The 22,967-nt window shown below is 47.7% G+C and overlaps 1 protein-coding gene across 5 annotated transcripts in view; it reads right to left on the reverse strand.

The window, feature by feature from the left end:
- Nucleotides 1–327: 327 nt before the first annotated feature.
- Nucleotides 328–22,967, reverse strand: part of RTKN (rhotekin) — a 462,373-nt gene continuing 439,733 nt past the window's right edge. For 3 of the 5 annotated variants that reach the window (XM_069632474.1, XM_069632475.1, XM_069632476.1), the window contains exon 12: nt 328–4,406. In XM_069632474.1, the coding sequence (XP_069488575.1) occupies nt 3,862–4,406 (545 nt within the window). In that variant the 3' untranslated portion in view covers nt 328–3,861. Of the gene's footprint in view, nt 4,407–16,397; nt 16,511–22,967 lie in introns of those variants that run through there. The other 2 variants (XM_069632477.1, XM_069632478.1) reach the window with 2 other exon arrangements.

Raw genomic sequence — 22,967 nt, forward strand, 5'->3', positions numbered from 1 at the left:
TGTGGTTACCCGGGCTGTGCGAGGATAGCCCAGCCGTCTTGGGCCATAGCCCGGGCTACCAATGGAGTGAGATCCAAATGGAAGAGTAATACGTAGTTATGTCACTCCCATGGTTCTGTAAGACTGGAGTATGTTTGGGCAGTCTGAGACATACTTGCCTTCGTTGAAGCTTAGACCGTTACTCTTCATGAGGCTTTGGAAAGGCGCTTGTGCCGCTGGGTGTAGAGCATCTTCTCAATGTTTGACCGATTCCTGAGGCTGTCATCATGGGCTTCAACAACACAAGAAGGTAGACAGTTCACCAATAAACCAACTTAGAAAGAAACACACCATCATTTGCATTTTTTATTAATGGCCACCAACACAATTAGTACAAATGTTTTGGTTACAAGGAAGAAACTTGGCGGTATGAAGACTGAGGTAACATTGGAGACGGCTCTGTAGTGCGAATTTCCAGTAGAGGTACAACATTGTTGTTCGTATAAGCCCCACCCCCTGACCTCCGACAACCCTAGTCGCTATGGCTACCTCCCCATTGCTCCTTCGCCTTTACTGAAACAATGACCCGCTTCTTTACTAAGCCTGCAGGAGAACCCTACGTGAAAACCTTTCCAGGAGGAAGGACAACCATTTACCCATGCACTGGTCCAGCCAACCCGGGGTGGATGTTGCGATATGTAGTGCAAGCAGCATAGGGTAGCGCGATGGCCGTATTGCACAGCAGTCTCAGCCACATTACCTCACCGAAAAGCCTTGAGTGAAAACGAAAGGAAAAAAACAAAAAAAACAAAAGAATCGCATCCGGAAAGCAGGTCCATGCATTTGGTGGTACCATACCATTGGTCCGGAGATACCATGTCGAACTCTACGGGCTGAAGGGGTTAACATGAATCAATAGAACTCATCAATCCAAGAACCAAAGGTCAGAGAACGAGTTTGTAATTGGTCTTTATTGGCGGGGCAACTGCCAGGGGACCATTGGCATTGCCGTTGCTTTGTGAATGGCAGTGAGGGTAGTCTGCAGAAGTCGGTCAATAGATTGGGTCAATTGCAATGCTGTATCAGGAACAGTGCTGCCAGCTCACAGTGACTAGCAATGCAGTGTGAACATAGCATGCTGCTAGCACCAGGATGTAGGCACTGGATGGAGTGGTGTTGAACAGCTACAAACAGCATGCTCTTTGCTGCACTGTAGCCTTTGGGTGCCATCTGCAACCGGCACCATGATGCATCAAGTGAAGGTCTGCGGCACGAAGCTAACATGCAGACTTGCATACAAAATATCAGGATGGGCATGTGATTTGCCACACGCGGTACCATTCCTAGACCACTTCGCTGGCAGTCCGGGAGCAGTAGAATGACATTTCATGAGCCGAAGACAGAACAATCACCATATCACACTTGTTACAGGATCCACGCACAGTCCAGCATGACTCCTTCCTGGGCAATTACGATATAGCTGCACCAGACATTGTGCTTTCATCTCAGAGGAGGTGAAGACCCTTTGTAGCTTCTACGCCTAGGGCAGTACAGCCACCATCTTGCTCTGGCTGGTACAGCCACTATCTTGCTCTGGGCTTGTACAGCCACCATCTTGCTCTGGGCTGGTACAGCCACCATCTTGCTCTGGGCTGGTACAGCCACTATCTTGCTCTGGGCTGGTACAGCCACCATCTTGCTCTGGGCTGGTACAGCCACCATCTTGCTCTGGACTCAGAGCTCTTCTGTGCCAGACAGCAAATACATCTTAATGGTGCATAGGTTTCACAGTATGCGTGAGAACCATCACTCTCCTGTACATGAGGTCCTCCCACCGGCGCTAGGGTGGGATCTGAGCAGGTCATGGTCCCCAGCGAAAGCAATGAATATCGCTTTAGGGCACTAAAAGAGAAGCTGCATAGAGTCCGTTGAGTTGGAGATACAGTTTACAAAGGCATTCAACAAGGAGTTTGAGGAGACATTGTTCTCCGCTAGGCCAAGTCCTGGTAGGGGTCTGATCTGAAAGGCAAACCCATGGTTCTCAAATGTGTTGAGGCATGGTTTGCAAATGTCTCTACACTGCATGACGCAGAGAATGTCTATGTGATACATCGGGAAGACAACCCAAGGTTCCCCCTGATGTTCAGATGTGAGCGGCAGATGGCCCGATACAGCACCGGGCAGATACCAGACCCAGAAGAGACACTAAGATTCATGCAGAATGATCAGACGTGAACTGTAAGGGGCTCCACATTGCATCAGCCACAGACCTGCCACATGCAACTTCCCAGAGGCGTAGCCAGGATTGTCTAACAAGCGGGGCCTGAAGCCAATGTAGCTGGACTCACGGAGTGACATTAACATCAGTAAATGCCCACACAGAGTTGCTGAGTGGGCATTTACAGATTTTGGGTGGGCCTTGCCCACTCAGGCCCTACCCTGTCTATGCCGCAAACTTCCTAGAGAGCTGCAGTGTGCCGCACAAAGGAAACAAAATCCTTCTTGCCCCACCACCACCAGGAACACCACGACTTGGGGGGGGATTCTCCCAGTGTTGAGCTACTGCCTTCAGCCAATATTATTAACTTAACATTATTTCTTTCAAACAAACAGCAGGCGACTCCCTGGCAGAGATCCTGGCAGTTCAGACAAGCTAGTTACCTTGGATTTCTACTGGGCATTAACGAACAATGGTGGACCGCGCTGCGACCTTTTAAAGCCATCAGTCGTCAAGCTTAAACATTATTTATATATAAATATATGTTATACATTTAGTAGCAATGATTGTGTACATCAAAAGAATAGCATTTCTATTACCGGCAGGGCGCTTAAACATTTGCATAAAATAAAACAGTTAAAAATAAACTTTTTTTATGGTCAATTGTCAGGAATAAGCATGTCTTGACTACATTACCAGGCTTAGCCAATGGGAACACAGGGTTCGTGCCCTAGCTAGCTAGATTTCCTGTTTCCCAACCTCAGCTTACTTGAGCCATAACCTTTGAGTACTGGAAGTGTATGTCTGCCAATTATTTTCCAAAGGCTAAACAAACACAATATTTTCCCAATACTATTTGCAGAGGTTAAAAAGTAATGTTCTTTGCGGCGGCACAAAAATACATTAGTAAAAAGCATTATTAACACAAGACATTATTTTCACAGACTGCACAGCAAAGTTTCAGCTTTTCTATATGATAATTGTGTGCTCTAAGAGTTAAGATGGCGGCACTCTTTGTAAGGAGGGACCAGAGATGGCCGCATCATTTTAAAGGTTCCTTAGAAGACCCTAGTGTTCATGTTATTTTGCACATAATTCGTCATTGATGATGTTAATTCCCTCCCTCCATCCAGTTAATGCCATTTCCTTTATCATGGCTAGTGTACCTTATTGTTTTGTAAACTTTATCTTTATGGTAAACCCCTGCTTGCTGTCTCAAGCTGTCACTTCCTCTCGTATGATATTACATCCTGTCCAAGAAATGGTTTCCTTTCTCAGGGTACCACTTCCGCTTTGCTTCTGCATTTTACAGAATATGGTCACCTGATTACCAGAGACCAAATGTAGGCACTATAAAACCTGTAAAGGCAATCATAAGACCCTGTAGTAACGCCAGACTTCGAACATGTCCGGACCGGCAGGCCATGAGCGTTACTGCTCAGTGACAGACAGGCACATGTTATTGGCGGCTCCCTAAGAACAATGGAAAGCCTTGGTTTGATCGGCCCCCATGACAATGCAGCATTCAATATGTCCGCCTTTCTCATATCGTTATAGGAGAGGTTAGTGCTGTCCTAGTCATGCTGCCCAGCCTTGCTGCGCATTAAAGTCTGCCAGTAAAGCATTGGTGGCGTCCATCTCACACCAGTTCCTCCCAAGAGTTCTCACACTTGGCTTTGGATCCAGTTTCTGGGGTCCAGTTTGGCTCGGATGTTGCGTAGGCTCTGGCGTGCGGCTGCTGGTCGGGAAAAAGCACCCTCCGAATCTGGGGTGGTGCTACCACTGCTGGAGCTGCTGGAGCTGCTAGAGGGCACAACAACAGCGCGCTTGCGCGGACTGCCTTCGGCCCTCAAGGCGCGCTGTTTCAGCGAGGTGAGCTTGGCGTCCAGGGACAGCGTGCGAGGTCGGCTCCAGGGCTGCTCCCGCGGGGTCCTACCTGAGGCAGCCTCTTTGGCAGTCCCATTGGGGGCTGCGGTCATTCCCGGACTTGCGCGGCGCATGCAGGGACTTGCGCTGTAGGCACTGTCGCTATCGGAAGCAATGCTGGCGGTGGAGGAGGTCAAGTGGGCTGTGCAAGTGCTGGGTTTGGCGGAACTCCCATACAGAGACACCCAGGGAGGAGACTCCAGACCTCTCTGCAATTCAAACTCCTTCATTTTCTTGGCGAGGATATCTGTCACAGCGCCAATGTCATCTGCACCATCAATAGCTGAGAAAGAGAAAAGGGACAAGTTAGATCAGACATTTGCCATCTACCACACACCTCAATGCAAATATGGCCTCCACAGTGCAGATCCACTCAGAAGCCCCAATACCGTAGGCAAACAGCAATTTTAGAGGATTTACAGTAAGGATTTCCATCAAAATATGTACCCTTAAAACCCTCATAGCCTTATCTTTAGGTGCTACGGTCAATTCTGTACAAATAGCAATTTTACAATCTTCTGTAAGTGCACCTAAAATTCTGCCCAAAAACAATCCATATCCCGTCCACTTCCGTACACCCAGTAACCATCTCGCGCCACTCAGGGCTTCCTTCCGTCATTCTGGATGACCTAAATTCCTATCAGGCTGGGAGCGCCGCCATCAAGTTCTACACTCCTGGAAATCATGCGCTATGTGAGCAGTCCTGTCCATCTCTACACTACTAGCACTCACGCATTATGTGGGCCGTCCGGTCCAATGCTATATAACCAGGGGTCATACCATAATTTTAGCACTCCTGACAAGTTCTACACTACTAGCAATCACACCATGATGTAAATAGACCTGTCCAATTCTACACTACTACCAAGCGCACCATGATAGGAGCACTCCTATCCAAGTCTACACTACTAGCAATCACGCAGGGACTTGAGCACTGCTATCCAATTCTACACAACTAGCAATCATGCCATGATGACAGCACTTCCGTCCAATTGGACTACTAGCAATCATGCCATGATGACAGCACTACTGTCCAATTGGACTACTAGCAATCACGCCATGTGAGCACTCCTGTCCAATTCTATATAACCAGAGTCACACCAGGATGTGGACACTCCTACCCAATTCTACACTACTAGAAATCAGGCCATGATGTAAGTAGTCTTGTCCAATTCTATATAACCAGAGTCCTGCCATGATGTGAGCGTTCTCGTCCAGCTCTACACCACTAGCAATCTCTCTGTGATGTGACTGGCCCTGTCCAATTCTACACTGATAGCAATCATGCCACGATGTGAGCACTCCCGTCCAATTCTACACTAGTAGCAAGCATGCCATACGAACAATCATGTCCAATTCTATATAATCAGGGTCATATCATGATGCGAGTCCAATTCTGGACTACTAGCAAGCATGTCATGATGTGAGAAGTCTTGTCTAATTCTATATAAGCAGGATCCTGCCATGATGTGCATGCTCCTGTCTAATTCTACACTACTAGCAAGAATGCCATAATGTGAGCACTCCTATCCAATTCTATACTATTAGCAATCATCCCATGATGACAGCACTTCCGTCCAATTGGACTACTAGCAATCACGCCATGATGACAGCACTTCTGTCCAATTGGACTACTAGCAATCACGCCATGTGAGCACTCCTGTCCAATTCTATATAACCAGAGTCACACCAGGATGTGGACACTCCTACCCAATTCTACACTACTAGAAATCAGGCCATGATGTAAGTAGCCTTGTCCAATTCTATATAACCAGGGTCCTGTCATGATGTGAGCGTTCTCGTCCAGTTCTACACCACTAGCAATCACTCTGTGATGTGACTGGCCCTGTCCAATTCTACACTGATAGCAATCATGCCACGATGTGAGCACTCCCGTCCAATTCTACACTAGTAGCAAGCATGCCATACGAACAATCATGTCCAATTCTATATAATCAGGGTCATATCATGATGCGAGTCCAATTCTGGACTACTAGCAAGCATGTCATGATGTGAGAAGTCTTGTCTAATTCTATATAAGCAGGATCCTGCCATGATGTGCATGCTCCTGTCTAATTCTACACTACTAGCAAGAATGCCATAATGTGAGCACTCCTATCCAATTCTATACTATTAGCAATCATCCCATGATGACAGCACTTCCGTCCAATTGGACTACTAGCAATCACGCCATGTGAGCACTCCTGTCCAATTCTATATAACCAGAGTCGCAACAGGATGTGGACACTCCTACCCAATTCTACACTACTAGAAATCAGGCCATGATGTAAGTAGTCTTGTCCAATTCTATATAACCAGGGTACTGCCATGATGTGAGCGTTCTCGTCCAGCTCTACACCACTAGCAATCTCTCTGTGATGTGACTGGCCCTGTCCAATTCTACACTGATAGCAAGCATGCCATGATGTGAGCACTCCTATCCAATTCTACACTACTAGCAAGCATGCCATGATGTGAGCACTCCTGTCCAATTATACACTATTAGTAATCACACATGATGTGAGCACTCCTATCCAATTCTACACTACTAGCAAGCATGCCATGATGTGAGCACTCCTATCCAATTATACACTATTAGTAATCACACCATGATGTGAGCACTCCTATCCAATTCTACACTACTAGCAAGCATACCATGATGTGAGCACTCCTATCCAATTCTACACTACTAGCAAGCATGCCAAGATGTGAGCACTCGTATCCAATTATACACTACTAGCAAGCATGCCAGGATGTGAGCACTCCTATCCAATTTTACACTACCAGAAAGCATGCCATGATGTGAGCGCCCTGTTCTATTCTACTCTACTAGTAATCACACCATGATGTGAGCACTCCCGTCCAATGATATGCCCTCGGGGTGCAGGCATCCCTTTGCTCAGTCTGGTCCAGAGTACAGCACAGGCTTTGCCGCCTATAGACTCTAGATTGAAGCCCCCTTCCTCTTTCTGAAGCTCTTCACACTCCACTTCACCCATCCTTGAGTGAATGACCCCCATCATGTGTGTTCCAATCTCATAGGTCACAGCATGCATTCCAAAATATCTCCCCAGGTGATAACTTGTTTATGCGTAGCTACTCCAGAAGAACCATGTCGCCTCACCTGGCATTGTACAGCCTTGTCTTCTGACCATTTCGCGCCTCGCCCCCCATGCTCCCCATGGCCTCACCTTGGCCTAGGCCATCACTCCCTCATTTCAAAATCCTGACCAGCATCCTGTAGACTGCCTGTTTCTTGGCATGTTGTAATGATTGGCCTGTGCGCACACCACCCTTCACCATCACTAATACCTGCCTGAGTAGCCCAGAAGCTGAAGCACGCCATTGCAAAGCCCATCCAGAAAAGATGGCATCGCTGACTCGCATATTCTCTCCAACTACCAACCTATTTCTGGGTCCCCTTTCATAGCCAGTGCAGACTTCAAATGCAACAGTGCTTCCAGTCTGGCATTCATCAAGAGTAAACAGCTTGGGGGGCTGGGGGGAGGGGTTTAGCAGCAGCTGAGAGATGAAGGCGGGAGTTCTCGGAGATGCGAGCCAGCCCACTGAAATCCTGTCTAAGACATCCTCAGTATATGAACAATTGGAAGGTTTGAAGCAGCGTCATGATTCGGACGGCACAGGAGGTTGAAACCCAGTGAAACTGTGCAAGGTTATATAACAGTGCTGCAGAGGAGGCCATATTGTTAATCCCAGCACGACACAAAGCTCGGAGAAGACTTATTGAGGAAGTAGAAACGGAGGTAGGGAGGGTAGATGACGAATTTCTTGGCACGTGCTCCACTGACACACAGACTCTTGCTTGCGACTAGAGAAAAATACAGTCGCGTTTCCCTCGACAATGCTCGGCAAACTCACTAGGACACACAGGGTAGACTCTATGGCACAGGCGACACGGCAGGGAAACTGCGGCCATTGCTTGAAAGATGAGACTAAGTATCTCAGTATGTTAGGGAGTTGAGGGATGGGAAGGGGGGACAGTCACAGAGGAAGGGGAAATAGTGGAGGCATTTGCTGAGTATTACAAAAAGATCCATGGGGCTCCCTCAGATCCAGATACGATGAGCAACAGAACACTGTCCCGACTCTCCGACCAAAAGAAGCTTGCATGGGACTTGGATATCAAGGATGAGGAGATAGTGCAAGCAATCTTGAACCTTCGCACCGGGAAACTCCTGGCTCAAACGAGCTCCCGGTGGACCTATGGACGAAGCTAGGCTACAAGATCACAAAACCCATGCTCAATCTTTTCTGTAGGATTAAAGACACAGGTGTGCTACCCCCGGACCGACAATGTGCCCGTGTAGTAGTCATCCCTAAGAAAAATAAAGCCTGTGCCGAACCCTCCTCCTACAGACCTTTCCCACGCCGTAACAGGGAAACCAAGGTTCTGGTCAAGGTGCTGGCCAACCGGCTACTAAAGGTCATGCCTTCAGTGATTCATCCGGACCAGTGCCGGTACTTACGGACAAGTCCAACCGGATGAATAATGGGCAACTGCACTTTGCTATTGACCGGGCCCCTATTACTCCTAATCCGCCATCGATCCTTTCCATTGACTTTGAGAAAGCATTGGATTCTTTATTTTGGGGATTCATATCGAATGTGAAGGCAGAGATGGGCTCCGGCCACAACTTCCTACAATGGATCAAGCTGATCTATGAGGCACCGGCTGCGGAAATTGGGGTGAATGGGATATCCTCTAGAATATTTCCCCATTGGAGCGAGGGACCAGTCATAGCTGCCCCCTCACTCCCTTCCTGTTCCCTTGGGCCATTGAGCACTTAGCGATCCGATTGAGATCAGACACAACAGGGAACTACTTTCTGTGACCAATGGGGCACGAGGTCAAAGTGGCACTGTATGCGAATGACCTATTACTATTCTTGGGTAATTCTACGCACTCCTGTCCAATAGTGACACAAATGCTTCAGGACTACAGTGCGATTAGAGGACTTAAGGTGAATTGGCAGAAGTCAACACTAATTCCTATACAGGGAGGTTATCTAGCGATCCCTCGCAACTGCGCCTATCACATAGCACGAGATATGTTCAAATATTTGGGCATAGAGGTATGCAAGGATCAGACATAATTCCTTAAACATAACTTACAACCAATTACGGAGCAGTTCGCCCAAGACGTTAAGCACTACAAATCTCTCCTGATTACACTATTAGGGAGGACTACACTCTAAGATGTTGCTGTTGCCTAGGTATACATCCTACAATGAACCCCTTCTGTGGTACCCAAAATAGAATTTGATGAAGTGGATACCATTCCTAGGGACCGCCTATGGGAGAAATCCCAACCCTGTATTGTTTTAGCAACACCTGCAACAGTTGGTATAGGAGGGGGGTTATCAGATTACCAAAAAATAGGAAATGCTATTGGACGAGCCAATTGGTAATGGTGAACGAATGGCTGCATGGAGATCCCCAGCTACCACACAAAGACTAAATGTGCATGGATGAATGGGGTCACATCGCTTCATGTCCTGTACGGGGGTAAGGGAAAATATACTTTACCAAATACATCATGACATATAGTTTAAATATGGACATAGGTGACAAAAAGCACGGGATGGGCCAATAAGCTCACACTTTCTCAACCAATATGGCACAACAATGTGCTATCCTAAATCAAGAAGATTGGTAAACTCAGACTTTGGATCCGTAGCAATATTCATGTAATGGGGGCACATTGTGAGAGACGGGGGACCTTCTCTCTTTTCGAGAACTTAAATACGAATATGGTTTCCCTGACACTGAACTGTATCATTACATTCAATTCACCCACGCGTTGAACCACATGTACGGAACTTTCAGGACGTGCCGCCTCATACACCTCCTGAGGTGAACAGGCTACCTGTGAAAATTCTAATGAACGCTACCTCGGCTTTATACCAGGCCATAAGCTCGTTTATATCTCAGGAGCTGTCCAACCTTAAAGCTAAACGGGAAAATGATATTGGCCCCCCTTGACTGGGAGTAATGGGCCTAAAGACTGAAGTTTCCACGTGAGGTGGCAAGATCTTCTAGGCTTCGTTAATAATGCGCCTGTACCCAAGTGTTACAGCGGCTATGAGAAACTCTTCCTGTCCCCTGTGGTTATGTTGGTGAAAGGCAATAGTGTAATGTTAGGGGGAAGCGCTGAGTTACCCAGCAATGGCAAATGGTCTTCGGACATCGATATTTATCTGCTACTTGAAGAAACAATCTATAACTCTCAGGGATATCCCCGCAAATTTGAGAGAACTTGGTATGATAGGAAAGATGCGCATTGGGCCCTTGTTCGTTCATACTGCACGGTAGATCGACAGCCACACAACATCACTGTCCTCCGTTACGTGCAGGTATGACTCGATTCAACACATACTGCAATGATGATGATTCTGCTCCATGAAAATACCAATAAATCAGGTTATAAAAGAAATGGAAAAAACCACTAAACTGCTCAGAGGTACGTACTGACTTTCAGGGATCAAGGTCAAGCATGCAATCTCTTCAGTTCTCAATCACAATTTGGTCCTAAACCACTTCACTGAGGTAGACGGGGCAAAGGTGAGGCTCTTGAGTGCTACACCTCTTTCCTTGATGACCAACCCATCAAGCTAAGCTCAACACCTTCCTCTCTCAAACAACGAATAGCACGCGTGCAGCCCAGCCCTGCAATGATCCGCGCAGTCCCATATGTTTGCACACACTTACATGGGCAACTCAGCTGATCTTGTGGACATTTAGCATATGGTGGACTTACTTTAGAACAATGATGCATATGTACTTTTAAAATGGTCTGAGGTGTAAACAATTAAGGTTTGGGGGGGCCTTGCCACTCAAAAGCAACTATAATCCATTCGAATTGCTGACTTCAATATGGCCTCCCAATAAGCCTGTGCGATTTTTGGGCCAATTGTTTCCCAGTTGACGGTCTGGAGTAGCGGAATGTAGCATGCGGTCTCGCACTCATTCTGTAGACTTACTGGATATTTAACAATGAGACTCTTATAATACAAACTTCGGTAGCCCTCTCAATTGCCATTATTTTAGTCCCGCTGACTACATGGAAACTGTCTCTCACTGTCCCCACCCAGGAGCACTAAAATGCAGCTGTTAGGCAGCATTAGCACGATTAAATAACGAAAATTGTTTTACAAAATTCAGAAATCCACATTTTGGCTCATGGGCTAAATCCAAATAACTCAGAGTCATGTGTCGATTCCCAGCCCAGCTCTTAACTGTGGGAGTGGGCGGAGGTTACAATGATTTCTTATGGGAATTGAGGACGAATATACTCATCCATAGCACTTAAGGGGTTAAAATCCTGTGTTAGTGGGTTCCCCACGTAACTGGCAAAGCAAAGGAGAACCAAATCCGCAAATACTGCAACGGAAAGCAACGCTTTGCCCGCTCTGCATACGGCTTCGTCGTTCCGAGTCCTTTCTCCTGTACATGATCAGCCAGCGGAACCTGAACAAACTTCTAACCACTACGGAAGAGTTTTGTCTCTGCTGGCTTCCATCAACACCATCTACGAGCCCTGAAGGCACTCCCTTATTCACTAGTGGTCCGGGTGACTGGTTCTTCTTCCGCAGCCTATGGTCAATACAGCCATAGCCTGTTTACCAATGAGTGGCCTTTCACAGAGAGAACGTCTGCAACAAACTGCAGTCGAAGCAGTGCTTGAAAAGTGGACTTGGCCCAGCATAAGAGCATGTCCCGGTCAGAGGCGTAGACAGGGTAGGACCTGAGCGGGCAAAGCCCACCCAAAATCTGTAAATGAGCACTCTGCAGCGCTGCGTGGGCATTTACAGATGTTAATGCGACTACAGTGAGACCAACTACATTAGCTTCAGGCCCCGCTTGTTAGAAAGTCCTGGCTACGCCTCCGTGGATGACCACATCATTTAAAGATCAATGGGGTTTGCTAGTTGTCCGAATATGAGATTGTCACAACTCTACCTGTCAGTCCAGAAAAACCAAACAGCCCTTGAGGGTTCGGAAATTAATGATAATTGGTTGGCCGAAGACCAACCGCCTCATTTACAGTGTAAGAATATATATTCATTAGTCATTAATTATTACGTAGCTATTAGTTTAACTAGAGTGAAGCCATTTTAAGATGACCAGAATCGCCATTTTGTTCTCTCTCTCTGCTCTCTCTAACGTTTCCACTTTGCCTCATGTAAAAATGCTTTGCTGTAGATATTATTTTGCTTCAATGGTGCAAGGCTAAGAAACATGTTGAAACATTACACTGGAGAGCCAGACAGAAATGCCCGATTCCCTCCCTCACATATCCTTGAAGACAGGGAGCAAGGCATTTAATCAGTACACGAATGCCAGCGAGTCTCCTGAAAGAATAGCAATGTACGAAACTAGCATTTAAAGAGTTGAATTATGATTACGGCCCCCCTTTCTGAGGCCAGTGAGGCCCCGGAGAGCGGGCTGGCCTCAAGAGCGAGAATCGAAATTTAGAAATAGTGAGGCCTGGTATGTGCCAGTCTCCTACGTGCAGCTTGCCCATGAAAACCAGAAACGCTGTGTTCTCGCAAATAAAGAATGGTGTCTGTAAAACTGGAGATTGCAAACTGTTACTAAATATGGTGGTCTAAGGTGTCATATTTGTCACGATGGTCAATCATCGCCTCTAATTCAAAGGGAAATGAATTGGGGGCGGCATCAAATGTGTCATTACTGATTGTAAGGTGCTCCGTTTGTATATATGTAACTGATGTACGTTTCGCACTCTCTTGCGTCCCCCGAGGTCTGTTAGACACACATCGCGGGGCGTGGGCCCACTTGGCCAACTGGGACTATTTTGTATTGCAATAAACCCTATATTTTGGGAACAGAACCTCGTGTTTCGCGTATCTATTCGTGTGTGGTGACTGTGCCTTGTTTCCACATCCGAAAGTCCCTCAGGGGCCCCTTCATACCTGCCAAAGTTCCACTTTCTATTATTATTGTTTCAGTCTAAAATTCGACCTTTAACCATAGTATTTCGGATGCATACATAATTTCCCCATTTTCTCAATTCCCACTTTTGCTTACTTACTCCTTTTTTGGATGTTTGGTTTCTCTGCCCTTTACTCTAAACTGAAACCACTAATTGTTAGGGAGAATTCTCTGTTTAGGCTGAATTTCCTAACCTAGCGAGTCCCCCAGCAGCTTTGCTGGATTTCTGGAGTTTGTTTTTTTCCATCCTGCCAAGAGTGAGACTCTTTTTTCCCACTCTTGGACATGTATGTGTGTAATTCTTTCAAATGTCAATGTGTTCTATGGGCTATGGGGTCTTTTACGCCATAGGGTCTCATGTTTTTCTATGTGTGTTACACCGCACTCTACGTGCCGTAACACGGGGGCATCCTAGCGGACCCCACCATAGACTCCATACCCGGGGACTGACTACCATCTCCCCGGGCATGTAAAGTCACCATTGGCTTTACTAGACCTAAATTTACTAACAGAACTAGTACAAACCATCTTATTGTGGACGTACTAGTAGGGGTAATTCGATTACTCCTAGATCTGTTACTCGAGGGGGCACTGTCCCGTCCCCCCTCGTCGAGTTTTGGCTGGTGGCAGCGGAAACTACTTGTTATGTTCGACCCCGGACATAACCCTATGGGATTCGTCCCATTGTTGGAGATGGATACTTTTTCTCGTTAATCTCTAACGTACCACCGGTCTACTTATCTTAAATAAGTTTATCGGATGGTATTTTCTGCCAGCACTCGGTTTTTAAAATGGCGTCTGTGTTCGTCTCTGTGACTCCTAAACCAAAGGTTGAGCCCTTTGTTCCACTTTTGGCGGGCCTCTGGACAGAGACCCTCCAAAGTGGTGCCATTCTGTCTGGGTTACCACAGGGTTGTGGGAGGGGGTTTAGGCACCCTGGACCGAGTTGCCTTGCCAACTCCGGTCGCACTCTGGAGTGATTGGCCCAAGTGGTGAGCCTCCCCGCTCACCACTTAGCATGTGTTGATTGACAGCTAGGCTGAATGAATGGGGGTTGTCTGCATTAAAGCAGGGCTTTTGGGACTGTATCTTCAGAAGTCGCCACAGGACGTAAGAATCCGACGAGGGTAACGCTGAGCCGACCTGCACGACGATACCTCCGGTGGAGCCCTGCGGATCCGACTCACCACTTCCCGACGACAGAGGAGATCACCCTGCCGGAGAGTCTCTTCCCCTGACTGGTGGGAACAACCAGTCCCCTTTGCTTTTTATTCACCTCAGGACGCAGTGGTCGAATTGCCCGTGCAGAGCACCTCGGCAACCGGATAGCCACTACCCCTGTACCGCGACCAAAAGGTGGTGCCTTGTGACAGAGCACTCCACGGCTGGTCTCTTCCCTGGTGGTGCACCGGACTTCACTTTCTTCGACTACGAGAACCTCTCTACTCTTGGCAAAGACCCGACGTGCATCCACCACAAGGAACAACTGCCCCCGCCGGAGCTGCCCTCCACAACAAGGTACCATGTCCGCCTGGCTTCCCTTTCGATCGGTTCGAGTGAGGTGTCTTAATCCTCTCCGTTCCGTTGGGTCGCCTCCAAGCTTTTCTCATTTGTTGTTCTGAACTGGTTCAATCTGCCGATAACAATTTGCTACAAAGACTGGAATGCATCTCCACTAGAGACTTTTTGGGACATATCGGCTTGCCTCTCTCCGAGTGGGCCTGGCCTCTGAACTTTATGATCTATTGTGATTCTTGCCTTCCTGCCTTGCATTTTATCCGCGTAGGATTGAACTGTGTTGATTTCATGACATGCCTACCTTTTTCTCTCCCGTCCTAACTAATATTCGAGTGTCATCTAGGTTGAGGTATACACCTCTGTCTGAAAATAAGTGGTACCGGTAGAACCTAGAGTTGTCGAAATATTGCTAGGGGGATTGATCGTTTTCTGCTTCGTAGAGTAATTGTGTTTGATTTGTTTGCCGTGATTTGCCATAGTGTTTTTCATAGATGTTTCGTTATAAATAAATACCTTAATATCTTTACACTGAAGCCTTGTTGCGTGTTTGCCTGTCTTGCTGTGAAGAATTGCCCTATCTTGTATACTCCACATACTGCTCAACTCTTCTTGAGGGAAGTCTGACTGCTCAGCCACAGCTACCAAGTGAATCTGTGTGGTACAGACTGCTACCAAGTGGGTTCACCGCCCAACACCTGTAGTCCTAAATCTTTTGCAGTGGTCCCAGAGGGAACTGCACAGGTTTCCGCCTAACACTAATCCCAACGATAACCCAAACGCTAGCGCTAACCCCCACCCTAACCTTCTTTCTCAACATATTCCTTTTGTGTTGACCTTTATGCTTAGAATGCTGTTCAGCAGTTTAATCAGTGAAGAAGTCAATCAGCCACAGACTTACTAGGCCAGCCTTTGGGCCGGCTGCCAATACACACCATGAACCCTCCTCCACATGATTGTAAGCAAAGTAAGTGTTTGTTTTGAAGTCTACCTATTCTAAAGAATGACCACCCCCCCCCCAGAAAACTGCATCTCGGGGTATGGCCCAGAATACCCTTGCAGTTTCAAGGGGAGGAGCCTGGTTTCTCTATGTATGCACGCCTTTGGATCGCACAAGACTTTTGCAGTTCCATTTGTGTCCCAATGTTCGGTGCCCACTGATGACAAACACGTGAAGGTTTAGCCACTGAGAACATGGCAGTGCCACAGTGCCAGGCAAGTGAAACAGAATATGTTCGACCTAAAATGTCAACCGGTTTTCAATCCAAGATGTAGGTGGCATAGTTTTGTCACATTGGTGGCTCCTTCCACCGTGCAGTCAACATCTGAAGTCTTACTATGTGGCACCCTGAAGGAGGCCAACCTGAGGCTGTCCTAAAGAATAAATCACCTCACACATATCCAATGGCCTCATCTATATAAGTTGTTATGGATTGTGCAATATAATTTTAAGTATTGTTTACTGTAATTTAGGTCTATTTGCGCAGTTTAGGTACACTCCTCCACTTTTCTGTTCATTATATTTGAGGTTTCAAGGGGAACCTCATGTGTCCTTTCTGCTGCATTTGGACAAGACTTCAGGAAGTTGAGCTCCCCATAACAAGTTATCCCCTCAAATTTTGTTATATAGACTTGCCAACAAAATTGCTACAAATTTCTCAATCAAATTTACAAGAGTAGCCCAGACTCCCCAACATGTGAAGCACCCCCTCCATTACACTGCACTACACTACTCCACCACACTGATGCCATCACCACCAGAAAGGAAAGGACAAAGGTTACATCACCTGTCGCTGTAATAGGATGAGAGCAGAGCCCGGATCTCCGCCGAGACTGCATTATCCTGGAGCAGGAGACCCTCAGAGGAAGCAGCAGGGACCGAAGGGCCGGTAATAGCTGGGGTTGGAGGGGGTGGTGGGGAAACAGGGATGAAGCGAGAGCTCGTACAGGGAGGAGAAAACCATAAGGCAGGGAGAACAAAGAAGCAAAAGAAGGGGAGCATTATAAAATGAGAGCCAGAGATCCAATGAAAAAGAAATTAGGAAAGGCAAAAACGGGAGTGAAACAGAAAGCAGAAAAGAGACAAGTAGCAACAAGTGGGTTGGAAGGTCACGTCGGTGTGTGGGGAGTTAGCAATAGTAGCCGGGATTGCAAGGATAAAAGGAGTATGAAAAAATAAAGCATAAGAAGGGATGAGGAGAGGCCATGAGAGGAAAAAACACAGGACAGAGAGAGAGAAATATAGTGATATGTTATAGAACCATATAGAGGAAATGTTTAGCAAGACACACTGACTGATGTTAGTAGAAAGGGCCGGTCCATATATATGTTATAATCAGAGAACCACACGCCCACAATCACACAAAGAGCTCTCTTCTTACCCTCTGCATGCGTGAGGGGGTCGTCTAGTGAATTGTTTTAACCTTTTGAATCCTGGGCTTGTAGTGTTTTCTTTGCCATTTTAAACTTATTAAAACGACAAGTCCAGAAGGCCAAATAAACAGGAGGAATGGATGGCCTTGTCAAGCCTGGCATAGGGAAACCTGTGACCATCCACACATGATCTGTAACCACCACAGAAGCCAGGGGTGGACTGGCCTATAAGGAACTCTGGAGATTTCCCGGTGGGCCTCTGCACCCTGGGCAGGGGGGGGGGGGGGACTGGCCCATAGGGAACTCTGGAGATTTCCCGATGGGCCTCTGCACCCTGGGCCTCTTGTGTGTGGTATTTCCAAATGTTCTGAATTTTATCTGTGAAGCAACCAGGAGCCAGTGAAGACTGTTTAGGGCAGGAGAGACGTGGTCTCTGGGCTTGAGGCCAATGATAAGTCTTGCTGCCCTATTCTGGATTAGGTGGTGGAGTCGCAGAGTGGAAGAAGGTAGATTCAGGAGGAGGCTGTTGCAATAGTCAAGCCTAGAGATAACAAGGGCTCGGGTAACAATGAGCCTCTGGGAGGAAGGCAGAGGTCGAAGTGTACGACACCCTTCCCCCACACATAATACAAACCCCAAAACAGATGCTCCTGCTGTTTAGGGGAACGCTCAGTGCAGTGCACTGAAAGTGAATGTTCTAACTTCTTCCTACACTTATTTTAAAACTAAACCATTCCAGAATGGTTTCTTTTTAAAATAAAAAGTATAGGAATAGTAAAGAAGTAGAGGAGCACCACTCGCGACCACTCCCGACCACTCCCACCCACTTCGACCACTGTGGGAAGGTGAGAAAAGGTAGAATTCCTTCTAGAAGCAAGAGCTGAAAGTGGAACTTCTTGGAAATGTCCTGAGTGTGAGGGAGGAAGGAGAGAGGAGTCAAAGAGGACTCCAAGGTTTCTGTCTTCAGAGAAGGGAGCAGGGGGAGAGCCCATGGAGGAAGCCCTAAGTGAAGGAGAAGTCGGGGGCAGCGGTTCCAATGGGAAGGATCTCAGTTTTACAGGCTTTGAGGCAGAGATCATCGGAGGTGCACCAGGCATGGATGGCAGAAAGGCATTCGGGATGATGGTGGGTGCAAGAGGCTCAGTAGGAAATTTGAAGAAGAGTTGTGGGTCGTCTGCATAGCACTGGAAGTTGGGGCATAAGGAGGAGATGTGGAGTGCCAGCTTAGTGAGGTAGATATTGAAGAGCCAAGGGGAGAGGATAGCACCCTGGGGGACACCACAGGTGGAGAAGGAAGTAGGAGAGGAGAAGGTGCCCAGGATGACTTGGGAGTAGCAGTCAGTTAGGAAGGTCAGCCAGTCCAGTGCCCGCTCTGAGATACCAAGGGTGTCATGGAGCCTTTTATGAGGATGAAGTGGTTGATGAAAGCAAATGCAGAAGGGAGATCAAGAAGGACGAGGACAGCAGGGGAGTTAGGATCAAGGGATGCAAGCAATTCTTTGCAGTTGTTCAGAAGAGTCTTGTCTGTGCCCCTGGATGCTCGTAATCCAGATTGATGGTCGTAGAGACCACCAACTAGTTTAGTGTGAGAGTTGAGTTGGGACAGGGCCAACTTCTCCATAGGTTTCTCCAGGAAGGGGGTGATGGAGATAGGGTGGTAGTTGGCTGGGCAGGTAGGGTCTGCTGACGTTTTTTTAAGGAGTGGGTGCACAAGGGAGGAGGGGAAGGAGCCAGTAGCAAAGGAGTGGTTACAGAGATCAGTGAGTGCAGGGGCAAGTTTGCCAATTTTGTCCTTGATGGTTCTGGAGCTGCAAGGTGGAACCTGTTTGGAAGAGACCTCCATGTAGCGGACAACTCTGGTGACTTCATCAGGTGAAGCAAGGGTGAAGAAGGAGAAGGAGGAAGGGGGAGGGGGAGGGGTAGTGGCCAAGGGTGGCAAGGGGTGAAAGATGCATTGGGAGAGTGTGTAGCAAGGCTGTTCAGGATGTCCTGAGTTTTGGTGGTGAAGTGAGTGGCGAGTGCATTGCAGAGGGCCTGAGAGGGAGTAGGGAAGGAGGATACTGCAGAAGGGTTGGCTAGTTCCCTGCAGATTTTGAAATGTTCAGCTGTGTTGTTGGATGTGCCAGATACCCGTGTCTGAATGTGGGCCCTTTTCTTGGCATGGATAGAGAGTCTGTATTGCCTTTTGGAGCAGGCTGCTGGCCAGCGTGTCAGAGGGTTTCACCCGAAGTTTGCCACTTCCGTTCCACAGCTCTACATTTTCATTTCAGGGCTGTAAATTCGGAGTCGTACCAGGTGTTGTGCTTAGAAGCGGGTTTCAAGTGGATCATCATGACTGGAGCAAGAATGTCAAGGGTGTTGATGATGGACAGGTGGAGGTTTCCGAGAGCAGAGTCGATGCTAGAGTGAGTTGATGTACATATTTCCCTTATTACTATATGGATCTAGTATTCTAGTGTGATAGCACATTTATCATTGGAGAGATTTCTTCATTCTGGCCCCATTTCTCAATTGACCTCTGATCAGTGGCATAGAATATCCAGTCTAAGGGCCTTCTTGCCTCATTCTGTCCATCAGTCAATCGAGACAAGCACCGACAGCTGAATTATAGGAAAACAAGTGTGATTGGGGTGTATGTGAAAGGGCTGAATGAGAGCACACAGCACTATGTACTATGGATGGGGTCAGGGTGATACACTTCCTGCGTTCTAAGGGAACTTTGCCCCCCCCCCGCCATGCATATGCTTTAGTTTCACAGTGCCGTACTGTGGACCCCTACACTTCTTGGCTGTACTCCCAGCACCCCGCTGGTGATATCTTGGCACTCTTCTATCAGGAGTTACTCCACCCAAATTCCTTAGAGTCTTTTGTCAGTCTGTGTGTGAGAGCCCAGGGAAAGATCTCTGTCTATAAGGAAATATTCAAGTGACGTGACCATGTCGCAATACGGAAATCTTACCACGCCGCCTTACAAACCACAACAAGGGGAACCCCCACAAGATGAATGAAACATGCGTCAGCGGTAACAAGTTAATGAATCTAATACAAATCCAATGCAATTAAATGTGATGACAGCCAGAGGAGGAGCAGCACTGTGCACTGCATGACTCACCAGTACCACCAACCAATCCACAGATGTTTCAAGAGGTTTAGGGCAGTACCTCTGCTTAAAATTGAAGTTGATGAACAAGCACACTCACACATGGTTTATTACCCCGAGCACTTATATTTCTGTGTTTGTAAACGCACCATTCATAGGCCACCCTTATAGGCCATGCTCTTACCCCTTCTTTGCCTGTTCTCGGGTAGAGTTTGAGAGAGAACCTCAGCAGGCTTTTGATTTACCCCGTTTATATACATATGTATATATATTTGTGTGTGTCTCCGTCTAGTGTGCGTGTCTGTCTTGTGTGTGCGTGTGTTTCTCTGTCATGTGTGTCCATCATGTGGGTGTGTGTTGTGTGTCTCCATCGTGTGTGTGTGTGTGTGTCTCCATCTTGTGCGTGTGCATGTATCCATCTTGTGCGCGTGCATGTCTCCGTTTTGTCTGTGTGTGTCTCCGTTTTGTCTGTGTGTGTCTCAGTCTTGTGGGTACGTGTCTCCATCTTGTGTGTATGAGTCTCTGTCTTGTGTGTATGTGTCTGTCTTGTGTGTGCATCTCAGTCGTGTGTGTGTGTGTGTGTGTGAACGTCTGTGTGTGCGTGTCCGTCTTGTGTGTGTATGTGTTCCCATCTTGTATGTGCATGTCTCCATCTTGTGTGTACGTGTCTCCATCTTGTGTGTGTGTGTGTGTGTCTACATCTTGTGTGTGCATCTCCGTCTTGTGTGTGTGTGTGTGAATATCTTAGTGTATGCGTCTCCATCTTCTGTGTGCATGTGCGTCTGTCGTGTTTCCGTTGTGTGTGTGTGCGCATGTGCGCATGTCTCTCAGTCTTGTGTGTGTGTGCCGCGTGTCTCTCCGTCTTGTGTGTGTGTCTCCGTATGTCTGTCTCTCCGTCTCCCTCCCTCCATCCTACTTTTTAAACTGATAAATAGTATTACAGAGTATCCAAGTCAGACCACAGGACACCGTCTAGCTGGTTTCTGTTCATTCAGGGGGCCTGCAACCATTGCTTCTCCAGATGTTTTGGACTACAACTCCCATCAACCTTAGCCAGCAGAGTCAATAGCAAGGGATAATATGAATTGGAGTCCAGAACATCTTGAGAGCCAAAGGTTGTAGATCATTGTTCAATTGTTTTCTAAAGTTCTATTTAGAAGGTGTGGCCTTCTTATAGCTTCCCACTGAGGCGTAAAGATAGCAGCCCTCAAGCAGCACACAAGGCAACTTGGCAACCACCTGGGCAAAAGCAACCCTCCTTTACCAGATGAGAAGCTGCTCACCTGGCACGTGCACGACTCTGGCCCAGCATGTGCGGCCTGTCCTGAAATCTCCACAGATGCCAGACAGCCTGTTCTGGTCACATCCCCTCCAGGACGTCCATCCTCTCATCTTGGCTACAAGGGACAGGACCAATTTAGCTACCGAGTCCCTGTGTGTACCCCGCGCTCCCAGAAGGTGCAACTGGGAGAATTCCCCAAACATCCCGCAATTAGGAGCAAGCTTCGTGAACTGCTCGCTCCACTGGACGCACACTCACAGCTCACTCCCATGCGACAGCTCGCTCTTCACAAATATACCCTTCTTTGCCAACATGATCTCGTGCATCAACCCGTTCTCCTTTGACAGGTCCAGGACCCGCCAAATGCCAGTTAGAAAATGCACAAGCGTAGACCTTGCCAGCGTCATCCGTGTGCAAAAGGTGGCTAGCGCAACCAGACCACTCCACTGATGTGCACGCACAGGATACCCAACTCAGCAGCTCAGTTCCCCAGGTGTGCAGAAAGGGTGACAGCACATAGGACCAGTCTCCCTCGAGGTGGGCAGTGTGTGGAACCTGTCCCATGTATACGAGGAAGGCGCCCAGCACACCGGGCTCTTTGCTCAGCAGTGAGCACCCCCCCCCCAGTGATGCACGAGAGTGCCGCTGAGTGAGTCGCCAATTCCTTGACTGTCTCTAGGCATCTCTGCAGGGCTGGGGTGCAGAGGACTATTCTAGCTCTTTCGATCTTGCTCATGTGAAACCGGCTTGGAGAATGTGTCACAGGGAAGCGGATAACTTTGATAAAACCGACTTCAACTGGAGCACCTGAGAAGTTTAGAGGCGCTATAGTTGGCGAGGGGTTGCTCCTGCGTGGTTGGGAATCTAAAGTTGCTGCATTGATGGATGAATGGATTGATGAAATGAAGAAGCTTGCGGAATCTACAGAAGGAGCCAGAGAGTGACAACCTGTGAAAGGATCTGGGGTAAAGTCTTGGCTTGCTATTAGTCTCCTATTGAGTTCCATCCATTTTCATGGGTGTGGGAGGTTGGGGTTCTCTGAAATTGTGTATATATGCGTGTATACAGTTCTGGTATTGAAAGTTTGAATATTCATTTGCTTTATTGTTGGGCTCATTATATTTGTAATCTGCATTTCATTTGCATACTTTTAAATAAAGTTTTTTTTTTTAAGAAAGAATGCGGCACTGTACCCAGTGATCTCAGAGCCCCACTGGTTCCTGGAGCCTCATTGTGCAGAGGTGCTCAGAGCTTCCTGGAGCCCAGTCGACATGGGGTGCAGAAGGCGACCAGCGCTTTCCTGGTGAGCGCCATAGGTCTGGGGTTCAGTGATTGGGGATAGAATGTCTTTAAGGGGGCCTGCAGCCGCCTCTGTGCCTGGGATCCAGACATGGGGTAAAGCAGATGACCAGTTCCTGGAGCCCCAGCCCCCTGTGTCTGGGATGAAGAGATGGGGTGCAGAAGGCGACCAGCGCATTCCTGATGAGCGCCATAGGTCTGGGGTTCAGTGATTGGGTATAGAATGTCTTTAAGGGGGCCTACAGCCGCCTCTGTGCCTGGGATCCAGACATGGGGTAAAGCAGATGACCAGTTCCTAG

The sequence above is a fragment of the Ambystoma mexicanum genome, chromosome 6q (assembly GCF_040938575.1).
Source record: "Ambystoma mexicanum isolate Mex_15411 chromosome 6q, UKY_AmexF1_1, whole genome shotgun sequence".
Lineage (NCBI taxonomy): Eukaryota > Metazoa > Chordata > Amphibia > Caudata > Ambystomatidae > Ambystoma > Ambystoma mexicanum.